This window comes from Lepus europaeus, chromosome 1 (assembly GCF_033115175.1).
Source record: "Lepus europaeus isolate LE1 chromosome 1, mLepTim1.pri, whole genome shotgun sequence".
NCBI lineage: Eukaryota > Metazoa > Chordata > Mammalia > Lagomorpha > Leporidae > Lepus > Lepus europaeus.
Window position 1 is genome coordinate 155,725,273 of NC_084827.1, and position 15,010 is coordinate 155,740,282.

General features: G+C 38.3%; 1 protein-coding gene across 1 annotated transcript in view; it reads right to left on the reverse strand.

Annotated features, from left to right (window-relative positions):
• Nucleotides 1-15,010, reverse strand: part of ERBB4 (erb-b2 receptor tyrosine kinase 4) — an 812,545-nt gene that overhangs the window by 169,752 nt on the left and 627,783 nt on the right. Inside the window, exon 20 of the mRNA XM_062197030.1 lies at nucleotides 11,083-11,268. Within this exon, the coding sequence (XP_062053014.1) occupies nucleotides 11,083-11,268 (186 nt within the window). The remainder of the gene's footprint in view (nucleotides 1-11,082; nucleotides 11,269-15,010) is intronic.

Here is a 15,010-nt window from a genome sequence, read left to right on the forward strand (position 1 = left end):
GCTGGCTATCAGTGAACTTAAACTAGGGCATGTGAGTGGCAGGGCAGGCTATGAATTCATATCCTGCCACTGTCACTAAGAACTGTGTTCATAAATGGACTGTATCGCTTCTTTAAGCTTCAGCTTCCCCTCCTCCAACAGAAGCACATTAGATGGTCTCAGAGCTGGCCTTGTGAATACCGAGCGAGGCCTCGGGGTTCCACAAAGCCCTCTCAGTGCCCTCTTGCTGCAGCAGTGACAGGTTGGTGTGGTTCAGATTTTAACCAAGGTTTCACATGAAGACCCAAATTCATCCCTTTAAGACATTTAAAATCTCTGAACTGGATGATCTTTTGGACTCTTCCTGCATCAAATTTTTCACAGGGCTTGATAATCATTTTTAAAGATTCACCAGCTCCACAAAGAGATTGTTTAAGTTTGAGTTCTTCCCATGTCAATTTTTTCCTTTTTTTTTTTTTTTCTTTTTTTGACAAGCAGAATTAGACAGTGAGAGAGAGACAGAGAGAAAGGTCTTCCATCCGTTGGTTCATCCCCCAAATGGCCGCTACGGCGGGCGCTGTGCTGATAGAAAGCCAGGAGCCAGGTGCTTCCTTCTAGTCCCCCATGTGGGTGCAGGGCCCAAGCACTTGGGCCATCCTCCACTGTCTTCCCAGGCCACAGCAGAGAGCAGGACTGGAAGAGGAGCAACCAGGATAGAATCCAGCACCCCAACCGGGCCTAGCACCCAGGGTGCTGGCACCACAGGCGCAGGATTAGCCTAGTGAGCCACGGTGCCAGCATCCTTTTTTCTTTTTTAAAAATTGTATTTATGTACTTGAAAAGCAGAAGTAAAGAATGTGAAGGAGACTGAGAGACAGACTGAAAGATATGCCAACTTTCTATTGCTTTCCTTTCCTTTTGTGTACACAGTAAAACACCTTATTAAGATAGCAGTTGTGTTTCAGTTTGCTGGTTTGGAATGAACATGAAAGCCCACGTGTTTCTAGTCTGTCTGGCTATCTAAAATGAACTTTTAAGAATTTTTTGTACTGTAGAACCTAAAATTACAATTCCAGGGGTGGGCATTGGATATAGTGCTGCTTGCAACATACATATTACATATTGGAGTACCTGGATTCCAGTCCTGACTGCTCTGATTCCAGCTTCTTGCTAATGTGTACCCTGGGAGGCAACAGGTTCATATGGTTGGGTTCCTGCCAACCAAGTTGGAGATCCAAACTGGGTTCTTGGATCCTGGCTTTGGTCTAGCCCCAGATGTTGTGAGCATTTTTGGGATAAATCAGCAATGGGAAATCTCTTGTCTTTCTAACTTTTAGAACACAAATAAATAAATTTTTAAAAAGATTTATTTATTTCAAAGGCAGAGATACAGAGAAAGAAGGAGAGAGATCTTCCATCCACTGGTTCACTCCCCAAATGGCCAGGACGGCTCGGACTGGGCCACGCTGAAGCCAGGAGCCAGGAGCTTCATAGGGGTCTCCCATGTGGGTGCAAGGACTCAAGTACTTGGGCCATCCTCCATTGCTTCCCAGGCACATTAGCAGGGAGCTGTATTGGAAGTGGAACAGCTGGTATTTGAACTTGTGTCCACATGGGATGTCGGCACTATATCCTATACTGGCCCATAAATAATTTTTAAAAATAAAATTAAATGAAATTGCCATTCTGAAGCACCAGCACTCAATAGATCAGCCTTACTAATATTGTGTCATTTGAGAAACTAACTTATTTTTTCTAGAAGTGGACATGATGGAACTTTCACATGCTGGACTAGTAGAAGAGGCTGAACACCACAACATGGAGGAAAATTCGGTTCTCCAAGACTGAAGAGGGAAGCGGACTCACTGGTGGGGGTTCCAGAAGGGACTTGGGGGTGGGGTGGGGTGGGGAAACCCCTGTTCCTACTCTTACTCTGTACCCAGAGCAGAGCTAGGCCTTGCATGAGATAGTGCATGGATGGAGTCCCAGGCTCTGGGGCACTGAGCAACATAAGAAAAGGGTTTGTAGGAACTTACTCTGTGTGGACAAGGTGAATTACATGAAGTAGGACCCTGTCCTGGTCACTTAGGCCAAGTTCACCATAGAGAGAGCCATTCCACCTATCCCCCACCCTCTGCAAAGCCTAACACAGTCCAGTGAAAATCCCAGAGCCACCCAACAGATTACCCATTGACGTTAGATCTAAAAGCAGTAAAACACACAATCCAATAAAAAAGGCAGGGAAACAATAATTTGCAAGTTGTATAATTGCACGTTAAGCCTTTGTTTGCAATGTAAATTAAAATCCCATCAAGATTGCATTACCAATGCCATCTCACTAGTCCAAGTGATCAATTTCAATTCACAATTGATCACACTGATAGGTCTAAGAGTCAAAGGGATCACACAAACAAGACTAGTGTCTGCTAATACTAACTGATAGAATCAAAAAGGGAGAGAACGATCCAACATGGGAAGTGGAATACACAGCAGACTCGTAGAATGGCAGATGTCCTAAACAGCACTCTGGCCTCAGAATCAGCCCTTAAGGCATTCAGATCTGGCTCAAGAGCCCATGAGAGTATTTTAGGCATGGAAAGCCAAGACACTCTGGCAAAAACAAACAAACAAACAAACAAAACCTAAATGAAAGGTCTCTGCAAGTGAGATCCCAGTAGAAAGAACGGGCCATCAAAGAAGGAGGTACCTTTCTCTGAAGGGAGGAGAGAACTTCCACTTTGACTATGACCTTGTCTAAATAAGATCGAAGTCAATGAACTCAAGAGGCTTCCATAGCCTTGGAAACTCATGACTAGAGCCTAGGGAGATTTCTGACGCCATAAACAAGAGTGTCAAACTGTTAAGTCAGCAACAGGAGTCACTGTGTACTCACTCCTTATGTGGGATCTCTGTCCTTAATGTGTTCAATGTGAAGTAATGCTATAACTAGTACTGAGACAGTATTTTACACTTTATGTTCTGTGTGGGTACAAACTGATGAAATCTTTACTTAATATATACTAAATTGATCTTCTGTATATAAAGAGAATTGAAAATGAATCTTGATGTGAATGGAATGGGAGAGGGAGCGGGATATGGGAGGGGTGTGGGTGGGAGGGAAGTTATTGGGGGGAAGCCATTGTAATCCATAAACTGTACTTTGGAAAATTATATTTACTAAATAAAAGTTTAAAAAAAAATCTATCATTGGAAAGACAAAAAAAATTAAAATATGTTATTTCAAAGACAAATAAAAGGAAAAAAGAAACAAAGGAAGGAAGGAGGGAGGGAGGGAGAAAGCGAGGGAGGGGAGAGGAGGGCAGGGAAGGAAGGAAGGAGAGAAGGAAGAAGAGGAGGAAGGAGAGGAAGGAGGGGATGGCAGGGAAGAGGAGGTGAGGAAAATGGAGAGGAGAGAAAGGAAGCAAAAGAGAGAGGTAGGGAAGCATGGAGGAAGGAATATCATTATATTCTTAAAATTGTCAAAATAAATAGATAGGGGCTGGCACCCTAGCAAAGCAGGTAAAGCTGCCGTCTGCAGTGCCAGCATCCCATATGGAAACAAGTTCATGTCTCAGCTGCTCCTCTTCTGGTCTAGCTCTCTGCTATGGCCTGGGAAAGCAGTAGAAGATGGCCCAAGTCCTCGGGTCCCTGTGCCCACAAGGGGGACCCAGAACAGGCTACTGGCTCCTGGCTTCAGATTGGCTCAGCTCTGACCATTGTGGCCATCTGGGGAGTGAACCAGCGGATGGAAGACCTCTCTCTCTCTCTCTCTCTCTCTCTACCTCTACCTCTATGTCTCTGTAACTCTGCCTTTCAAGTAAATAAACAAATCTTTAAAAATATAAATAAATAAATAAATAAAATACATAGAAAAGAAATGTACAGATTCTGCAAATATTCACTGATTATGCTATCCAGTGAAAAAATTTACACACTGCATCTCTAGGAAGTACTTAAGGACTTATCCATGTTTTTTAGTTTAGTTCCTTATTCTTATGTTAGTTTGCATTATGACTCTGTGAGAGTCACTGAAAATATTTATCCTGAGTGACTAACACCACTGACTTTCTCAAAAGGTCCAGTGATCAGGTGGGCATTTGGCCTGGTGGTTAAGACAACGGTGAAGACATCTGTGTCCCACATGGGAGTAGCTTGATTTGTCTGGGCTCTGCCCATAGTAATCCCAGCTTCCTGACCTTGCAGACCTGGGATTCGACAATGATGGCTCAGAGATTGGGTTCCAGTCACCCAGATGGGAGTCCTGGTTTGAGTTCCTAGTTCATAGCTTTGCCCCAGTGAGGATCCACTGTGGGCATTTGGGGGAGTGAACCAGCAGATAAAAACACATCTGTCTATCTCTCTCAAATAATTAAATGTTCTAAAAAGATCCAGTGACAATCCATCAGTGCATGCAATTCAAATTTAAATAACTAGTAAAATTATAAGCAATATTTGTCATTCTTGTTTCTTCCAGAAATTAGTAGACTACAAAATAATTTCATTTTAATTTTAATTTTGAAATGTTATTTAACAAAGTTTACCCATGCTTCTAATAGTATGACTTCTAATTTCAATATTAATCTTCTTCTTGCCTTTATAAAACATAAGCATTTCTCTGATCCAAAACATACCCAAGGAATCCATTTAATCAGTTGGTATTCACACACTTCTAAAAAGTCCTAAAAATCTTTATCATCTTATTAAATATAAAAATAAATGCAATTTTCTCTTTTCTCTTATGTTACTAGTGCTCTGCGCATGACTGAGTCCATACCTACCCATGGAGTCTGGTCTTCACAAAAAATAACTCATGCATTTACCAGGCACCACTCAGATTTTATTCTCACTTTCATTCATACAAAAGGAAATGGCTGTATCAAATGGGAAATGAAAGCTTCCTGTTACTCTGTGTAGGGCTGGCTAAAAGAATATTTAAAGTAGTAAAGAAAGACACTCAATGAAGGTTCTGCTCATGTAACCAAGTCAAAGTTTAAGGAAGACATCACATCTGTATACACAAGAGGAATTTGTTCTTTAATACAGGAAAATGCTTTCCTTCCAATCATTGTCAACTACATTTTTGGAATGAGAGAAGGTAGTCTTTTCCCTTACTTTTTAAACAAATCCCACACTTCCACCAATGGCAAAGAAAAATAAGGTGCATAGACACCTTTCCATGGCCAAAAAAAAAAAAATCAATTTTTGCAAGTTCCAATTAAAAATAGGATATGGACAAGAAAAATAATTTGTGAATTAACAAGGTGAAGCAGGGAAGGAATAAAACAATGTTAACTGAGAAAATCTATTAAACTGACCTAAAAATCCTGTTGACCCTTAAGGCAATACAAGTTTTCTCAGCAAATATATATGTCAAATCAATCTACTTGCAAAAATATTACTGAGCTATTACTATTTGTGAAAAAAATCACTAATCTGAATATTTTAGTTAAATAGGTTAATTATAATTCTTTAAAATATGGAGCTATTCCTATTTCAATTTCCTTATGAAAGAACTTTAAGTTTGGGTCAGTTTACAGCTTAATCAGGAAATCTATAGGTAATCTTGAAGGATACAGTGGGACACTGACATATCTTTATCAACTGGATTAATTCAACTGGATTAAATGGCAAACTACCAATAAAGCTGAGGATGGTGTGGCGGGATTTGTTGCAGCTGTTAAGATTCTGTTTGAGACATCAGCATTCTATTTTGGAGGACCTGGATTTGAGTCCCAGCTCCACTTCCCTTCTAGCTTCTTGCTAACACACACCCTGAGAGGCAGGGGTGAGGCTCAAGCACTTGGGTCCCTGGCAGCTGGCACTCTGGGAGATCCACATTGAGTTCCAGGCTCATGCTTTGTTCTGATTCAGCACAGGCTTTTGCAGGCCCAGGGACTGAATCAAGGTATGGAAGATCTCTGTGTCTCTGCATCTCTCTCTCTTTTAAAACAAATAAAATAAATAAATTATATAAGTTTTTAAATCCCTGGGAATCCTATACTTGAATTAAACTGCAAATCAATTATGGCACCAGAAGAAAATCTGACAAGTAAAATAGGTCAGGAAGGCTCTGAAGGAGGTTTTGGGATTTTGAAAAAACAAATAGTGGCCTACATACTAGGTTTTTGGGTTTTAAAAATACAGTGACAGCAAAAACAAGAATGTATAAATAATATTTTTCCTAAGAGTCAGGGAGTAAACTTAGTGTAGTAATAGGAAATCAAACCAATATATACCTTCCAAACTTGAGACTGAAATGTCAGAATTTCCTCTTTGCTCTTCTTCATTAAAGGACTGCTGACTAAGAATTACGCCCTCATCAGCTCACTGATAATGTTTATCAATATTAAAAATAATCTAATTTTTTAAAAAAGATTTATTTACTTATTTTAAAGGCAGAATTACAGAGAGAGAGGGAGAGAAAGAGATCTTCCATCTGCTGGTTCACTCCCCAAGTAGCCACAATGACTGGGGATGTGCAGGCCCAAACCCAGCAGCCAAGAGCTTCATCCACGTCTCCCACAGTGACACAGTGCCAGCTCCAATAACCTAATATTCTAACATGAAAATTAGAAGCTAGGTTATGAGCACAAGTAGAACAAGATCTTAGAAAAATGAGTGGAAAGCACAACGAAGATGGGAGATTCCAAGTTCTTTCTTCCAAAGATTAAATATATTAAATATTAAATGTGAGATTTCCTCCTGCCTCCTGACCATCATGGCCTAAGAACAGATGCTGGGCCGGCCCCGTGGCTCAATAGGCTAATCCTCTGCCTGTGGCGCCGGCACACCAGGTTCTAGTCCTGGTCAGGGCACCGGATTCTGTCCTGGTTGCCCCTCTTCCAGGCCAGCTCTCTGCTGTGGCCTGGGAGTGCAGTGGAGGATGGCCCAGGTGCTTGGGCCCTGCACCCACATGGGAGACCAGGAGAAGCACCTGGCTCCTGGCTTCAGATCAGCGTGGTGCACTGGCCACAGCGCGCCGGCTGCAGCGGCCATTGGAGGGTGAACCAATGGCAAAAGGAAGACCTTTCTCTCTGTCTCTCTCACTGTCCACTCTGCATGTAAAAAAAAAAAAAAAAGAACAGATGCTAAATCTTTTATAACTGGGGTTTAGAGGTCAGGTATTTAAAAAATTTCTTCAGTGGAGTTTCCTAGCTATACATGGATGTGTCTTTATATTATTCATATCAGATATTATCCAAATAATCTATAGTGTTCATTCTCATTTTATACTAAGCAATGTTCTTAGTGTGTTACAAATATAATAATATTAAATATTTTCTACATGATTACTCTGAAATAATCTCTATTATTGCTTCAATTACAGGGACATAATGAGATTAGCTAGCTTTTCTAAGGCCTCGCTGCTAATAGTGACTGAGATGGGACTTGAACCCGGGGAGTCTAGTTCTAGAGCCTTGGGGTTTGACACAAACCAGTGCAAATTAAATCTTTTAAATTCTTAATTTTTAGTATCACTGTGATTAGTACGTATGACGCATGGCAGTTTACAGAATGGTTTTGAGCTTGTTTCATAGTTTCTAGAACAATAGAAACAATTCCTCCATCATTCATGTTCTCATGAAGATAATACAAAATATTATTAAAGATTGATTTTTTTTCTTTTATGGCACTGATGATGTGACATAACTAGAGATAAAATGCCATGCTTCTCTCTACTCCTCAAATCTAGAAATCTGTGGAAAGAAAGGAAGCCACTTGCAGCTGCAGTGATATGCAGATGTATGGAAAGGAAACAGTGCAGAGTTTAGAGACTTTGTTGAGGAGTCAGAGTTACCTGTTTTGGAAACCAGGTGCATCAACATTATCAGTGTGTCCTTTCACACTTTATATTCTCATCCTGTATAAACTGGGGAGATACACAGATACTTCAAAATGTTCACAGAAAAATGGAATAAAGGAGTAGGTATGTGGCATGGCAGTTAAGCCGCCAGCTGAGATGTCCACATCCCATACTGGAATACCTTGGTTTGAATTCAGGCTCAGCTGAATTCAGCTTCCTGCTAGTGCACAGCCTGGGAAGTAGCTGATGATGATTCAAGTACTTGGGTCCCGGTGTGGGAGCCCTGGAGTGAGTTCCTAGCTCCTGGTTTGGACTTGGTCCAGCCCAGGCTATCAATGAGCATTTCTGCTACTTTCCTAGGCACATTAGCAAGGAGCTGGATCAGAAGTGGATCAGCTGTGATTTGGACTAATGTCCATATGCAATGCTGGCATCTCAGGTGGCAGTTTTATCTGCTATATCACAGTGTCAGGCCCCTTAACAAATTCTTATTGCACTTTTGATAAAAACCCAAACTTTTTATGCTAAACTGGATTACCAAAACCATGTTCTATTGGGATATCCATGGCATAACTAATAAATCTGTCCCACTTGGATAATAAATTTCATGGTCCCCATATTGGTATTGGCCTCTGTGACCTGTCCTTTGCTTAAATAGACATTTATAGCCAAAGTTTTCTCCCACTTAGTGGATTCTCTTCTTAGTTCTGCGCTATAATTTAATTTCTTCAAATTCCAAACCAGAGTATTTAATTCTATAATTAGTTGTTTTCATTACGGTGTACAGAGAGAAACAGGCTCATGTGGATATTGTTTACCCTTTTCTATCCCCCATCAGCATAGATTCAGGTATATGGTAGATGTCCATACACATTTGTTGAGGAATTACTTGTAAATTTGCTTTACAGTCAGCAAGATGTAAAATGCAAGATTCACATTGTGTGAATTTAAATAATAAAAGTGTGCTCAAGATGTTAACTATCAAAGTTAATACAGAAGTAGAAGAGGTTACATCTGCCTGGGGAGAAGGATTGACTAGGGAAGGCTCTCTAAAGGGGAAAAGTCCAGTTAGTGCTATTAGATGAAGAAGGCCAGGTTATGTGAATCAAGAAGCTATTGGGGGCAGGCATTTGACATAATGGTCAAGGTTAAGTTGAAATACCAGCATCCTATATTGCAAAACTTGGGTTCCATCCCCAGCTCTGGCTCCTTACATGAGCTTTTTGTTAATGCAACAGCAATAACTCAATTGATTGGGTCCCTGCCAATTAGGAGACCTAGATTAAATTCCCAGATCCTGGCTTGGGCCTGTCACAGCCTCAGTTGTTATTTGGAGAATGAACTAGCAGAAGGAAGCTGTCTCTTCTTTCTGCCCCTCAAATAAATAAATAAAGTTTACAATAAGGAACTGTGGCAAAAGACTTCTAAACAGAGAGGATGGCATTTTCAAGGTAAAATGGTGCAAAACAAGGTGATTATTCAATACATTCAAAAGTTTCTATAATTAGCATATAGAGTGCTGCATAAATGATATATTAATGTCATAATCCATAAGGACAAAACCTAATTGTGAAGGAAATAACAGAATACACAGATAGCTAAGAACTTTGAAGTTTAGCTTTGTTTTTAGTTTCAGTACTAAGATGACTTTAAAATTCCTATTGCATGTTTAGCTCACCTTATAAATTATAGAAGTTCTCAGATAAAATAAATCAGCCTTTGAACAGTTATATTTCAAATTTAATAACTATAAAGAATATTCACAGTTGAGAGTTTGTCACATAATATTCACAAAATCATAATACAGAGTCCACAAGGAAATTAAATTAAGATGTACAGGATATAGAACTACACTGGGACTATCCCTTAAGTAATTTTTTGGGTTTACATTTTAAGATGAACATGAAATTTCTCTTTGTGACAACATACTTTTACTCAGTAAGAGATTATAAAAGTAAATAGGACCAAACAACTGGGTAAACATTTTGAAACTTATGTTATACAAATGTAAAGGTGAAAATTATCAATAGAATGTGTAAAATGTCAGATCACATATTGATTGAATGAACAGCAGATATAGCAAATTAAAACTAATTACAGCCTATTTATCTTTGAAGAGAAAATTTTCAGAAATATTCTCAGAGCATGTAATCATAAATGGTATCTTTGAATGTAAAGAACGTTTTTCAGAGGTTACACAATGATGGGCTACAAAACATGGATTCTATTTTGAGCCCCCAGTGCTTCAAAAGTTTGAGCTAAGAGTTAAGTTGGGAGAATTCACACAAAAATCCATAATTCTATCCCTCTTGAAAAATGGGAATATCAGATAACCCTGGTAATACTCCTCAAGCCACAGTGCCTGAGAGGAAATTCGATGTTTTCTGTATCACCACAGAGCCATCTCCCCCATTGCACCAGGCCACTAGTCTCATGTGTGTTGCATGTATGAATCCTGTGTCATACCCAAAGCCCAATCATTAAAAATGAATGGAAAACATTGAAATGTCTAGGGAAATGTTTATACTTTGACCATTTGTAATAGTAAGAGTTAAGCACACAGGGTATTGTACCAAAATCATCTAAAAATGCAACGATTAAGAATTCAACCTTCTTTTTTATTGGTTTTGCTTGTTAACCAGACTATACTAAAATGAAGAAAAAGTCAAGAAATCCAATAAAGGCATTTTCCTCTCTGACTAGTAAGCTACGTGTTTTGGCCTCTGGTCACTACAGCTTCAATGGCAAAGTACCATAATCCAAAAACTTCTAAGTACAGCTGACTTCTGTATCTACATGGTTCTACTTCTAGGGCTTCAACCAACTGTGGATTTAAAATCCTTGAAAAAAATATGCATCTTTGCTGAACTTGTACAGACTACTTTGTTGTCATTATCACCTAAAAATACAATATTACAATACTTACAGAGTACTTACGGTTTATTATGCATCATAAGCAATTTAGAGCTGATTTAAAGTGCAGAGATAGGATGTGTGCAGGCTGCATGCAAATGCTCAGACTACTCTGTTTTATATAAAGGACTCAAACATCTAAAATTTTGATATCCATAGGGGTCCAGGAACTCCCACAATTACCTCTAATGGATACCTAAGGATGCTTGTATAGCATGTATTTTATCTGTCATTTGTATGTCAGTAACTTTCTATATGTATCTTTCAATATAGCAAAAATAGGCTATTTTGTTGATTGAAAGACTTGACATGCTTTCTGTACCTAAACTGTTCTAGATTAGAATAACCAGAGAAATTTCACTTACATAGTGAATGTCAGCACTTACCTTAGCTATCTGTACACACCAGTTAAGCAGCAGCTGTGAGCCAATGTTGTCCTTGTGTTCATGAACATAATCCAATAGGCAGCCATGGGGCATAAGTTGGGTAACCAGCTGGATGGTTGGGCTCAGACACACACCCAGTAACCGGACTAGGTGTGGATGGTCCATACTTGCCATTATCAGAGCTTCCTACAAAAAATATATATAATATTGTCATCTCAACTCAATTTTATTTACACTTATAGTTCTTCAATTGTATTCATAGTCTGATAATCATTTTGAAGATAAACTCTCACTAAATGAAATAAATTTAAAATAGACACTGTTTTCATTATTCAATCCTTAAAGTTATGCAATTCAATGAAATTAAATAAAAATAAAGACACACATTTACTAACATGGAAACCAATATTGAACAATTCTCTATAAAATTAATAGCATTTCTCTTTTATAATATGAATAATATTTTACTTATTTACTGTCAAGTAAACTGAAACTAGTCCTAATTTGCACTGTGGATTTTTAACCTTTGATATTGGTTCTAGAGTACAATAATGCAAACAATACAGATATTTGGAAGCAGGGTAAGGTAACCCAATTTTCAGTTATTTGGTATTGGTGTTATTGATACAGAATTGGATACAGTGATGTAAAATACAAAAATTTCAACATAAAGAATTATACTCAGAGGCCGGCGCCGCGGCTCACTAGGCTAATCCTCCGCCTTGCGGTGCCGGCACACCGGGTTCTAGTCCCGGTTGGGGCACCGATCCTGTCCCGGTTGCCCCTCTTCCAGTCCAGCTCTCTGCTGTGGCCAGGGAGTGCAGTGGAGGATGGCCCAAGTCCTTGGGCCCTGCACCCCATGGGAGACCAGGAGAAGCACCTGGCTCCTGCCATCGGATCAGCGTGGTGCGCCGGCCGCAGCGCGCCTGCCGCGGCGGCCATTGGAGGGTGAACCAACGGCAAAAAGGAAGACCTTTCTCTCTGTCTCTCTCTCTCACTGTCCACTCTGCCTGTCAAAAAATTAAAAAAAAAAAAAAAGAATTATACTCAGGATGCTCATTGTTAATTTAAATAGGATAAATATTTCAATAAGATACTTCATTCCATAATTTTACCTTTATTCAAATTCATTTCATCTGTAAAATATAAGTGATGTATTCCTCATAGATTTGTAAAATTTGAGGGCAGGTGAGACTATAAAACTTTGTCTACTCCAACTTTCTCATATATTGAAATGAGAAAAATGAGTCTGAGTTTCTTTATCACTTTGCTGAATACAGATAAAAAGTGGACATCTGCTGGGTTTTTGTGTACCCTAACATTTGCCTCCAGAAAGTTATTTTAAGTGTCTTTTCTACAATTTGAGGCAAGCATAATCATAAATGGTATGCTTATGCATTTTATTATAATTTGATATGTACAAATAAAGTAACGTTCATCTCTTATTAAAATAGTAATAAAATTCTGCTTTTATGAAGTCACACAGAATCACTTACATAGTATTTCTGTCACTATTTCACAATTAGAGAAATCCACAATTAGAGAAATCCACACTGTAGCACATTTTGCAAAAAAGCAGTCCTGAACTCATTAAAAATGTCAACATGATAAGACACATCAAGAAGTGTGTGATGATAAAGTTAAAATCCATTATAGAGATAAAGCCATGCTGGATCTATGGAAACATCTATTCAGTTTCAATGCCATAATTGATTATTTTATATTAAATAAGAAATAATTTTATGTTAAATATTAGATATCTATTAAACTTATACTGAATTTATTCTGTTTCTTTTTTGGTAGCTGTGTGTGTCTGTGTGTGTGTGTGTGTGTGTCTATCACTTGCACTTATCATTACGAGTGTAACTTTTATGACCCCATACTCAGGGTGTCAGGTCCATAAGTGAAATTTAGGAGCCTCCATTTACAACAAGAACTCTAGGTAAAGCCACTAGGAAATAAGAACTTTGAGAACCTGTGGCCCATGTTAATATCTGCATCAAATATCTCAGTAATCCAATGCAAAAGCAATAACACACAACAGTGTTAGACCCTTTTTATAACCATATGAAGCAGCCTAAGAACACAGTAGTTCACAACTCTGAAATGAAGAAATGAGGGCTTATTGGGACTACAGCCCCAGTTCATATGACCAGTCAGTAGCAGAATCAATCTTAAAACTCAGGATTTTTGATTCTTAGTGAAAGGTTAGTTCCTATGATAGAAAAAAAAATCATAATTTTTATGTCACTTCCAATAGCACTCCACACTAGACGTTCATATTATTAAGAAGACAGACTTAAGCACTTCATAGGAGCCCATCTGAATGAATTTGGCCCATTATACTTTAGTTCTTGCAGACAACTGGAAAAAAAAACAACAACAACAACAACACACTTGTGTTTACAGGGAAGTTCTCCTCACATAGAATGTGCTTTGAGAAAAAGCCATAGAAAATTTATTTCTTTGATTTACTAAGGCTAATACTTGATATGTGTCATTTCCTAAAGAAAAAGAGAGTGATGGAATTTAAGATAGAAAAAAAGATTTTGAGGTGATTGCAGCCTTTTTCAGGTTAAAACATGTAAAGTATTATAAAAGTATCATGTGTTTTTCCCCCAACTACTTAAGGAATAATAATAATTCCATTCTAAGTATACATTTGAAAAGATTACATTACAGAAGCGTAAAAAAAGTTGCATGAAAGTTCTCTTTTAAAAAATTGATTAGTAAGTCCTGGCAAAAAAGCTGGGTTTGTATTAAGGAAAATTGCTCATCACACTACAAAGAGTATTTGAAACCAAATTGCAGAGTATTTGCATAATAGTCCTCTTTTTTTTTTTTTTTTTTTGAGAAAGAAAAGATGAACAAGACACTAATTGTAGGTTTTATTTTTTTCATAAAGGAAATAGCAGATGGCTTTTTTGGAGGGTAGGGGAATAGATAAAGAAAAGGGAATGTGGATTCATTTAGTGTGATGAATGGCATGGAAAGGGAAAAAAACTCAATATTTTAATCATAGAGTGTTCGGTTTCAATAAATTACTTTGTGTTAAAATTAATTATGTTCTCTGTTACTTATCTCTGTGTGGGGCCTATGGAAGCAATTTTGGAATCTGTTCTGCTGTCGCCAGCAACTGTCTGCGAAGGCCACAGGGATAAATACAACTTGACAGGTACATTATCTATTTTTATAGAAGTAAAACCATCCCATGTCTTTGTTTCCCTTTTTGCTGTTTAAAAAAGGTGAATTAGAAGTTTTCTCATTGGACAGAGGGGAAGAATGTAACAGGTGCTATACTGAAAACTCTTAACACAGAAACACTTTTCTGTGTCATGATGTCTAGTTTGAATAAGGATATTTTGTCAAGCTACCAAGGGTCTACCAGGGTACAGACAAAAAGCACTGCAGCATGTGTGCTATTCGTCTCAGGCCATATGCTATTTGTATCTCTATTTCATTCTGAAGGGAAGACATTTCTGTACAATATTACAAGTGAGCAATGCCATTTTTCACATTAAGGGATCATTTTGCCCAGCCATTAGATATTTATACCTTGCCACTTCAGCTTGTTTTCTCACTCATGTTGGTCAGTGGTTTCAGAAAAAGGAAAGGGAAAAAAAAATACGGCCACCAGAAAAGCTATGGGCTATTTTGTTGAAAAAATGTTAACTTCAGCCAAACCTTTACTGTTTCATTATGTGTATGGACCATTAATTCGATAACCTCCAGCTGAAAACTGGGAAAATCTTATTGTATCAAGGATAAGGAGATAAAAATGGGTATAGAGGAAAAGAAAAGAGAGATAATTAGTACAGACATAAAAAAGTGCACTTAACACAAGTCAGATTTGTTAATGCTTGAAATACATGCTGACCTTAGAGATAGTGAGGGTGATGGTGAGGCAGAATACAAAGAAGGTAATGAT